The sequence below is a fragment of the Fibroporia radiculosa genome, assembly GCF_000313525.1.
Source record: "Fibroporia radiculosa TFFH 294 genomic supercontigs, scaffold1153, whole genome shotgun sequence".
NCBI lineage: Eukaryota > Fungi > Basidiomycota > Agaricomycetes > Polyporales > Fibroporiaceae > Fibroporia > Fibroporia radiculosa.
In genome coordinates, this window is record NW_012133592.1 from 1 (window position 1) to 9,582 (window position 9,582).

The following is a 9,582-nucleotide window of genomic DNA, read 5'->3' on the forward strand; positions in this document are numbered from 1 at the left end:
CACCATCGGCTGCCGCCTCACCGACGCGACCGAGTACAGCGACACCCGGTCGTCCACGTCGGAGCACGCGCGGGATGACCCCGACGAGCTGTCTCTGTCGTCGTCGTGGCACCCGCGCCCGTACCTAAACACGCTCCTGAGGGTCCCCCCGCCGCGCCGGAGCCCCGGAAAGCGCGTGTATCGCCCTGTACCCGCCTCGATCGTCACGCTTGACCGCCGCGAGAGGCCTTCTTTCTCGTTCGTGCGCTCCCGCGCGAGCTTCCGACGCTGGTGCACGCACAGGCCGGTAGCCGCGACGATGACAGACCCGACAAGCGCGAGAGGAACAGCGTACGCGGCGGTCGGTGCGGGCATCGTTGTCTCGGCGTAGTTTGGGAGCGGTGTGGCGGAAGAGTTGGACGAGGGTAGGGATGGAGACGCGAGGGAATCAGGAGGCGAGTGGGTCGTGTTGGTCGTCACTTTTGTTGAACCGGGCGAGGCTCTACTGTTGACAGCTGAAGACAACACGCATGAGTTCACACCACAGACGGAATATGACGCGTACGCACGGACTAGCGAAAACGCGGGCGATTCGCTCGTCTCGCCTGTAGTTCCGGCCATCTGGAGGACGAACTGCGTACTGTCAGACACATCTGGCAACGACCTGCACGATGCACTCAGTAACTCGCGACCAATGTTGAACAACATGCCGCACATATAAATTAGATACGATCCCCCATCCTGTTCCACCGTTGGCCACACCGCTGCCCCACAGCCTCCACTTGCTTGCTCGGCATCTGGTGGACAAAGGCGAAACGAAGGCGACGAGTACTCCTGTGTGCCGTCCACGCTCCAACGCCCAGCGATCATGTCGCCAGACGCGTACACGTCGCCCGCGGACGGACTCATCCAGGTGACGTTCTGGGCGGACACAAAGGACAATAAAGTGACGAGCAGGAGAGCGCGCATACACCCGCACATGATGTGACGCATGTGCAATACGACAGAATAAAAAGAGTGGAAGGTGCGGGGCCGGCCCTACGCGTGTACCGTCAAGGCTTGCAAGGAAAAACAGAGCTGAGGTCGTCGTCGGAGCAGAGGAAAGATTGGAACCGACGGCTGACAGATTGGGGAACCATGATTCGGTCAGAGCTTGGACAAGTCTGCCGTACAAAGGCCAATATTGAACGAGACCAGACGTGGAGGCGCAACGTGACGATCAGCGAACCATTCAGTCGATCATGCGATAGTTCGATGTTCAGACGTTCAGGTTCAAGACGGTGTGGACGCCGTCGAGTCTATCTCCATATTCACGCTGTCCTCGGCAGAGATCGCATCCACACTCGCCGAGAAATCGTCCAGCTGCTTCCTGCATCATGCGTATACATATTTCAGCAAGAAATGTCGCGCCCACGCAGGACGCACCTTTTCCTCGCCTTCAGCTGCTCCAGCATCTCGATCACGTCGTCTTGTTCTTCCACGGAGAGCTCTCCACCAGGCAGCGCGTCCGCCAGCTCCCGCGCCTGTCTCAGGCTCTCCTTGAAGTCGTTCGTCTGTGATGTTATATAGGACGCGCTTCAGTGCGGGTGCGGGCGCGACGACGCACCGCTTGGATGAGGGCCTGTCTCGATTGCGGAGTCAGTGCTGCCTCAGATTGCTGCGCGAGTTCTAAGACGGCAGCAAGCTTTAGTACAAGTGACTCGTACACAGCAGTCATGGTATGGAATCAGGGTGTGAGTGGAATCACTGGAACGTAGTGCGAGAATGGGCGCACAAGATCGAGAGCAAACACGTGAAGCGCCAGTGTGGCTGCAGATGAGTGCGCGCTTGTCCAATATTGGTGGCGGGTGCGTCCATCGTCCATGCCGAATTCGCGTTCGTCGCAATCGTGCACTAAACACACCCAATGAAGTGAGTTTTTGGTGATCTATCGCTGTGCTATTACGATGTCTAATCCATATATTGTTGGAAAAGTGCAGGACATTGACGGAACGTCAGATTGTTGCCTGGAATGCCCTGAAATGAACGCTAGAGATACTTATTTCACTCGATTCGATGCCCATTCATGGCTCTAATGGTTCAAGCTCCATTCTTCGACAACTCACACTCTCCTGTGAATGATACTTGCAGAGGTTCGTGTTCTCATGACAGTGCCACACGTACCTTGACGTACGTCGAGCGACCGCCAGTGAACTTTGCTCGAGGTTGAACCGGTATCCAGGCTCAGGCTCTGGCTCGAGGTATATAAAGCGATGCTTGAACACATTGCAGAGTGTGTCTCCAATCACATCTAAACTGTAACAACTCAATGAGAATGACTCTCTCGTCGCTGATCGGTGTAGCTTCCGCGTTGCTTTTGGTCCCAGTGCTCGGTGTCCCGATGGGCGCACGAGACACTGCCGCTGGCCCTATCGTTAACATCACCTACGGTGCGTTCCAAGGATTGACATCAGGCGGTGTCTCCCAGTTCCTCGGCATTCCGTTCGCCAAACCACCGTTAGTTTCTCTCATCCATGAGTTTACTTTGAAGATTTCGCTGATATATTTGATTGTGCAGGATAGGAGCACTGCGGTTTGGGTTACCGGAGCCCCCAGACCCTCTCGAAGGGATTCAGCAAGCGACCAGCTTTGGACCATCTTGCCCCCAGCAGCTGATTGTCCTACCGGAAGAGCTGCCGAGTAACTTCTCATTGCCAGTCTTGGATCTCATCTCTGAAGACTGTAAGTGTTGTCTCTCGTGAGAGTATTCCTGTTTTAGTTTCCAATACATGCAGGCCTATATGCTAATGTCTGGGCGCCTGCGGGCGCAACTCCGGAGGACAATCTCCCGGTCATCTTTGTAAGTGCTCGGTGACCCAACAATTTAATAACATATTTGATGCTAAAATGAATACCGACCAGTGGATTTATGGAGGTATGTTCAGTTCTCTTTTTGATATCCACTCTTGCTCAGTTTCGCAATAGGTGGATTTGAGATTGGTTCCGCGACAGGTTACGATGGGAGTCTTTACGTTGAACGCTCCATCGCCTTGGGTGAACCAGTCATATTTGTCTCCCACAATTACCGCATGAATGGTATGAATCAACAACTGATGGACATCTCATACTCTGACAGAATAGCATCTAGCTTTCGGCTTCCTGGCCAGTCAAGAAGTGGAAGAAGCTGGACTGACTAACGTCGGCTTGCGAGATCGTAAGTCGGTCACGGTGATTATAGTTCGTACTCGCATTCACGTTCTTATACTCAAAAAGAGAGGTTGGCGATGGAATGGGTGAACCAATACATCTCCGCCTTCGGGGGTGATCCAAGCAAAGTAATCATGTGCGTGATCTCTCGACGTTTTGTGTTGACTCGAAGGATCTGACTGACAAACGTTCGTAGATGGGGTGAGAGCGCTGGTGCCTATTCGGTGGCTGCTCATATCATTTGGAATAACGGTGACCCCGCTGGTTTGTTCCGAGGAGCAATTATGGTGAGGCTAGTGTACATCACATGTTGTCACTCGTTGACGTCCCCTTGAAAGGAATCTGGTTTCCCAGTCGCTCTTCACACCGTCTCCGAGGGGCAGCCATTCTATGATCAGCTCGTGCAATCCACTGGCTGTGCTAATTCTCCAGATACGTTGGACTGTTTACGCTATGCAGACTACGAACTATTGCAAGTGGCCATCGCATTGACCCCCACCGCGTTCAGTTATACTGGCTTGAGTCTTGCATGGGAGCCGCGTATCGATGGCACCCTTATCATTCAGAATGGGCAGCGGTACGTAGAGCAGGGAATATATGCTAGGGTAATGCCCGTCGTTTTGTGACCTGTGGGCCTTCTGTGCTGACAATTTTTGATGACAGGTGCCGATCATTGCCGGAGACTGCGACGATGAAGGCACGCTGTTTTCATTCGGCATGTTGAATATCACGTCCGTGTTTTGCATTCTGCAGTCACTTCAATCATCAGTAACTTGACCCTGCAGCACTGATGATGAGTTTCTTGCGTACATACAAGAGAAGTGGGCCGAATTACTTAATGTACTACAACGGACTGACTTTTCGCAGCTATGTCCTTGGGGCCTCAAATGCAGACATCTCACGCGTTGGGGACGTCTATCCCTCGAACCCTAGCGACGTGCGTTGTTAGTTTTTACAAGGCATTCGAACTGCTAGAATATGAGTGCCGCAGGGGTCTCCTTTTGGTACCGGTGATCTCAACGCCTTGACGTGGGTGATTCACACTAGTTCATCGGTGTATTCTCAGGTATCAGGTTCAGGCCCCAATTTAAGCGACTTGCAGCATTTCAAGGCGATTGGATGTTCCAAGCTCCCCGACGGTATATGCTCGAGGTGATGTCCAAGACTCAAGACACCTGGGGATATTGTGAGTTTATTAGCGCTTTTCTGACCTTGCACAATGAACAAATCCGACAATTGGATACAGTGTACAAGCGTGGCAAGGCGACCCCATTCCTAGGCAGTTTCCACGCTTCTGATCTGCTCGAGTTCTTCACCCCCATTGATTATATTGGAGTCGACGCAATCAGTCAGTGAAACTTGGGTAGAATACAAACTGAAAACTGACGTTTCATTTCTGTCCTACAGTCAATTTTGCCAATACTCTAAACCCGAACACACCGCCCAATCTACCAGGAGCGGCTCTCAGCCTGCTGTCTCTTTATACGTGGGACCAGTGGGGCTCTGACCCCTCTTCTCCGCCCCTCTTGACCTTTGTTGATCCGACGCCATTGATTGAGACCACAGTGGACACGTATCGTGCAGATGCAATGCAGCTACTGACGAATCTGTCGCTGCAGATTCCGTAGGCGCATAGAATACTAGATCAGATATCCATGTGATGGAGGATTATGATATATATCTTGTCTTACTCGGGTCTGGTGTCCCGGCACCTAAGAGTCCATCCTTGAGGCTCAAGGTCGTAAATGTTGCATTTCAATTCGGTAATGATGAGTCATATTGACTGGATCAGAGTCAATGCCTGACTGGCCTTCAAAACCTCAGGCCTACCTTGGACTGACGCTAGGCGTAGCTAAAATTGTACAATTAATATACACTGTGTGGTAAATTGTAGACTACGAATATATTCCGGATAAAAATCCTCTGGTTTCTCTATTCTGTGACTCTAGCAAGCGCACAATCAACTAATCGAGGCTCGCGGAGCATCGACATCTCTCTACAAACACCGTTCAACAACCCGGCCTGACATACCGCCACAGGCCTCTATGTCCCGGGCGGCTGTACGCGCGCTCAACAACCTCCACAGTCCTACGCTAAGCTACCATGGAACTCGGTTTTAACCATGCAGCCAAACTTGAGCCGTTCTTGCTGATGTCCAAGGCAGCAAAAGGTGCTGCTGCAGCCAAGCTTGTGCAAGATGCCACTTCTGCGCCGGGCGTCTTTGTGTTCGCCGAGCTACTCGAGCTTCCCAATGTCCAGGAGGTATGAGTGGTGACTAGCAGGAAGGGTTATCTTTAACACATATCATCCTGTCTGCTATTATAGTTAGCAAACAGTGAAAATTCGTCATACTTTTCCCTGTTGCAGCTGTTTGCCTACAAGACATTCCCAGACTACCTCCGTTGAGTCCGTTTCCCTAATAGCAGCCCTGCACTGGACTTGACGGCTAGGGGGTAGAACACAGAGATGCACTACCTGCGTTAAATGATGCCCAGACGATCAAGCTGAAGCATTTGACTTTGGTCTCGCTCGCAATGGAGAGCCGGGTATATGCACTGTATACTGCGTCCAGGGTACCTAATCTGACTCGTTTGTCAGATTCTGCCCTACTCGCAGCTCCTCGATACTCTCCAAATGCCTGGTATTCGCGAGCTGGAGGATCTCATCATCGATGCTATCTATCTCGACGTCATTCGCGGCAAACTTGACCAGAAAGAACAACAATTTGACGTGGAGTTCACGATGGGAAGGGATCTGGAGCCGGGAAAGATAGAGCAGCTGCTTGCCAGTTTGCAAAATTGGTGCGTAGCTTGGATATCTGTCGTGTATTCGCGCTTATGAAATCGGCAAAACAGGGCATCGACATCGTCAGCTGTCCTTTCTACGCTCGATGACAAATTGGCCACGCTTTCAAGGGAAGTTGCGGCACAGAAGACGAAGCGGGAGGCGTATGACCAAGTCTACCAGACTAACCTGAAAGAAGTTCTCGATAAGCAGAAGGAGGTCAAGGCGACTGCCCGAACAACTGCTACCACTGGCCGCACCAATTTGACACCAGCAGGAATTGCTGAAAGGGATCGTGAGAGGGAGCGAGAAAGAAGGGAACGGGAGGAGAAGGAGAAGGAGAAAGATAGGGAGCAGGACCAAGATCAAGATGAGAAGGACAAAGATAGCATGGATGTGGATGAGCCCACTGAGGGCACGAAGGGAAAGAATCGGAAGTGTGTGTTTCTTGCATGTTCTTCTCGGCCATTTTTGAACGCTGCTTTCGTAGAGCTCCATCGCAGGACTCGGCATCAAGACAGCGCAAGCGTCGACTCTGATCGCTGCCGTCTTGCGGTAGCATGTTGTGTGACTCTGACGCCTATGCGGGTTTCGCACCCATGGGTTAATATATCGCGTTCGCTTTCGCACTTGCATCGTCCTTATTTTGTATACGGTTAGTGTAAAACATCAAATTGAATGCCATTGGGATAACCTTTGCATGATTACTGTCTCGTCTACGCGTGGTATGAGTAGGCGGGAATGTCTACCTGTAGTGCTCGTGATCTGATGTATATATGTGCACACTGCAAGCGGCCCAGTCACGATCGGCGCAATCTCTGAACTCGATCTCGATAAGTATGTTCGCATGCGACGCGCCACTTTGCAGGACCAACGTGCCACAACTCCATGACGCCGCATGGCCCACAATTGTAATTGACTCACACTAGCAGGGCTTGGATCCACATCGTCCTCTGTGATGTCGGAAGATAGAGATATCAGTGAGTAGGAGCAGTGTTGTCTCAATACAACCTATGGAGGGAATCGATTTCAATAGGTAAAGCTGCGTCTTCAACTTTTTTGCAAACACAAAATTTGTCCCCGTATGATCAGCAAGGTAAGCCATGAACAGCAAATTGTTTGAATGTCCCAACACGTTGTGTGCATTCCAGCACAAATATTTGGGAGCATCGAGACCTTCATCCAGCCGTTAAAGGATGAAGCAGGAGAAGAGTACCTGGAGAGATTGACGGACGTCGCAGAGGTGCTGGGCATTGACGACCCCTCGTTCTCGAGGTGCGTCATTTCTCATATAAATCCAAGAAGCGAGTTTGGTTCCGGGAAAATGCTGACATTTGAATGGTCAGCTTTGCTTCCGCTATTTCACGTCTCTCTGCGGAGGAGATTGCCGTGAAACGCTCAGAACTGAGACTACATGCAGCCGAAGATGAACTCATGATGCACCTGGCTTCTATGAAGCACGAAGAAGCACTTGTCAGCCAGTAAGCCATGACCGTTATCCACCGCGTGGGTTGTGCCATATATAAATTCTCTAGATGGTTAGACACTATGGAAGCAGAGCCGCCCCCGGGGTCCAGCATCGCTGCCCTGGAAAAGCGCAAAGCGGCTCTCTCTTCAAAGGCCAGAGAATACCAGGAGGAGCTGCGCGCCACCATGGTACAGTGGCCACTCACGACAAGTGCCGGACCTGGTAGCTGACCGCGGGCTCGTTCAGGCTCAGATGCCGGAAGATCCACCCTTGACGTTCACGCAGCTTGCCGCGTATCACAAAGAACTGAGGCAGAAGGAGAAAGTGCTCGCTCAGAAGCGCGCCAGAGTCAAGGCGTTCCAAGGGCTGCCACCCGTGCGTGCTTGGCTTCAGCTATGTTTGTGCTGGGGCTGAGTCGCTGCAGAATCTCGAGCTGGCGCGGCATGAACTGCAGCACGCGCAAAACGAGCAGATGAAGCTGGTTCAGCTGAGGGAACGACTGTTGGACAAGATGGCGAGCGGTGTCTCCTGACGAGCTCAGCATCAAATTCTACGCTGACTCGGAGCTGTTGATCACATCGGAAGATTTCAAGTTCACCACGACAGCCATCGTGAATCAGGAGACAGCAGAGGGGTGGGGGAGCTGCTTGTACTGGGCTGCAGCCAGGCTGTATAAATCGTAGAAACCAGTGCAGTTCTCACTTCTGGGCAAGTGAACCTCAGCCTGCTGGAGCCCGCGACACGGGCGTTCCGATTGTTCCTGAACGGGAAAGGCCGTGGCCCTGACGGTCTGGTGGCGTCGCGGGTTCGCCTGCCGCTTGTACTCACACCAGTTGTTGTTTCTGTACTACTACTAGCACCAACAACGACGCACGCATGGCAGACGCCATTAAAGTTGTTATTTCTCCTTCTCAGGCCTCATATTTCGCTGGCGAACCTTTCTCGATAACCGTCACCTTCACCAACACGCGAGGCCCGGACGCCCCTCCCGTGCGGTCCGCGTCACACTCTGCATCACATTCGCATAAACGCAGTGCCCACTCTATCAGTTCTGTACCACTTGCGCGACCTCCGACGTCGCCTGGCACGATTCGCTCTGCTCTTCCCAGTCTTCCTATCCGAAATGTAGGACCCAGTGGCTCGCCTGCACGAAAAGGGCTCATAGGAAGGGACCATCTCCCAAACGGAGATGGAGGGTCCTTGAGGCTGGAAGGAGCAAGCTTGAAGCGGTCTCTGACCAAATCGCTCTCGATATCCATCAACCACGCTCTCGAATCGCCACCTCAGGAGAACATGAAGGGCAAGTCCTCGCTGCACTTCTTACGCGCTAATGAACCTTACGCATGTGAGTAAACGGCATATCTTGCATACTGCGGACTACCGAGCATTGGCTACCGCTAGCCCCTACATCGCCCCGTGTGTCTTCTCCCCTTGCCCGATCCGCTATACTTCCCATCGCACCCACCCACCCGCACGCGCGCAAGCAGTCCGTGGCGGACGGCCAACTGCAGCTGCAAGACCTCCGCCCTCCACCATCCACGCCGTCGCCGTTCTCTCCCTTGCCCAGTGCCTCAACATCAAACTACTCGCTTTCCCTAGACACGATATCCGAAAGCAGCTCATCGCCCACCATACCCCCGATGACACCAGCATTGCCTTCGCCCATCCCGGATGCGTCTACCTTCCGCACCCAGATACCCACCATCGCAATTCTGAGCGACCCTCCGGTTGGCCGCGCTCCGGCTCGCCGCGCTCCACAGCTTGGGCACGGGCCCCCGCCTGCGTCGGGCACGAAGCCGCCTCCCCGCACGGCCCTCAATTCCTCTTTCACCATTCCTAATACTGAGCTGATCCTTTACTCTTACGCCCAGCTTGTCGGTGTGCTGTCGCTCACTCCGCCCCCGGGGGCGTCGACCACGCCCGAGCAGGCACGCGTCCTGCACAGTGTCCGCTCCCAATTGCTGAAACGGCAAGTTGTTGGCGGGGGGAGCATGACGCCGCTGCTGGGCTCGCAGCCGCCCGGGCTCGGGCAGCACGCCCCCGCCGGCCATCCGGGGCGGGGCACGCGCGGGCGGAGCGCCTCGGTGTCGTCGACGCTCCTCTCGCTGCTGTCCCCGACGCCCGCCCCGCAGTCGTCTGCGCCGACACCCCGCGCCCGTGCGCCG

General features: G+C 53.6%; 4 protein-coding genes across 4 annotated transcripts; 2 read left to right on the top strand and 2 right to left on the bottom strand.

Annotated features, from left to right (window-relative positions):
- Nucleotides 1-124: 124 nt before the first annotated feature.
- FIBRA_08592 (uncharacterized protein) lies at nt 125-972 on the bottom strand (the record flags this gene model as incomplete). Its single annotated transcript, XM_012330231.1, has 4 exons — nt 125-230; nt 281-494; nt 549-643; nt 695-972. 4 exons carry the CDS (start codon nt 970-972, stop codon nt 125-127), a joined length of 693 nt encoding a protein of 230 aa, XP_012185621.1.
- Nucleotides 973-1,251: 279 nt separating this feature from the next.
- Nucleotides 1,252-1,696, bottom strand: FIBRA_08593 (uncharacterized protein; the record flags this gene model as incomplete). Its single annotated transcript, XM_012330232.1, has 3 exons — nt 1,252-1,348; nt 1,405-1,532; nt 1,586-1,696. 3 exons carry the CDS (start codon nt 1,694-1,696, stop codon nt 1,252-1,254), a joined length of 336 nt encoding a protein of 111 aa, XP_012185622.1.
- A 597-nt stretch (nt 1,697-2,293) lies between these two features.
- FIBRA_08594 (uncharacterized protein) lies at nt 2,294-4,793 on the top strand (the record flags this gene model as incomplete). The annotated part of the gene is made up of 16 exons (XM_012330233.1): nt 2,294-2,475; nt 2,537-2,700; nt 2,754-2,818; nt 2,881-2,893; nt 2,944-3,054; nt 3,107-3,172; nt 3,232-3,301; nt 3,362-3,452; nt 3,504-3,770; nt 3,829-3,896; nt 3,951-3,986; nt 4,033-4,102; nt 4,157-4,194; nt 4,245-4,351; nt 4,412-4,513; nt 4,573-4,793. 16 exons carry the CDS (start codon nt 2,294-2,296, stop codon nt 4,791-4,793), a joined length of 1,671 nt encoding a protein of 556 aa, XP_012185623.1.
- A 475-nt stretch (nt 4,794-5,268) lies between these two features.
- Nucleotides 5,269-7,949, top strand: FIBRA_08595 (uncharacterized protein; the record flags this gene model as incomplete). Its single annotated transcript, XM_012330234.1, has 12 exons — nt 5,269-5,427; nt 5,491-5,566; nt 5,623-5,711; nt 5,764-5,966; nt 6,021-6,388; nt 6,882-6,929; nt 6,986-7,045; nt 7,101-7,224; nt 7,296-7,430; nt 7,485-7,605; nt 7,664-7,792; nt 7,842-7,949. 12 exons carry the CDS (start codon nt 5,269-5,271, stop codon nt 7,947-7,949), a joined length of 1,620 nt encoding a protein of 539 aa, XP_012185624.1.
- Between the last annotated feature and the right edge of the window lie 1,633 nt (nt 7,950-9,582).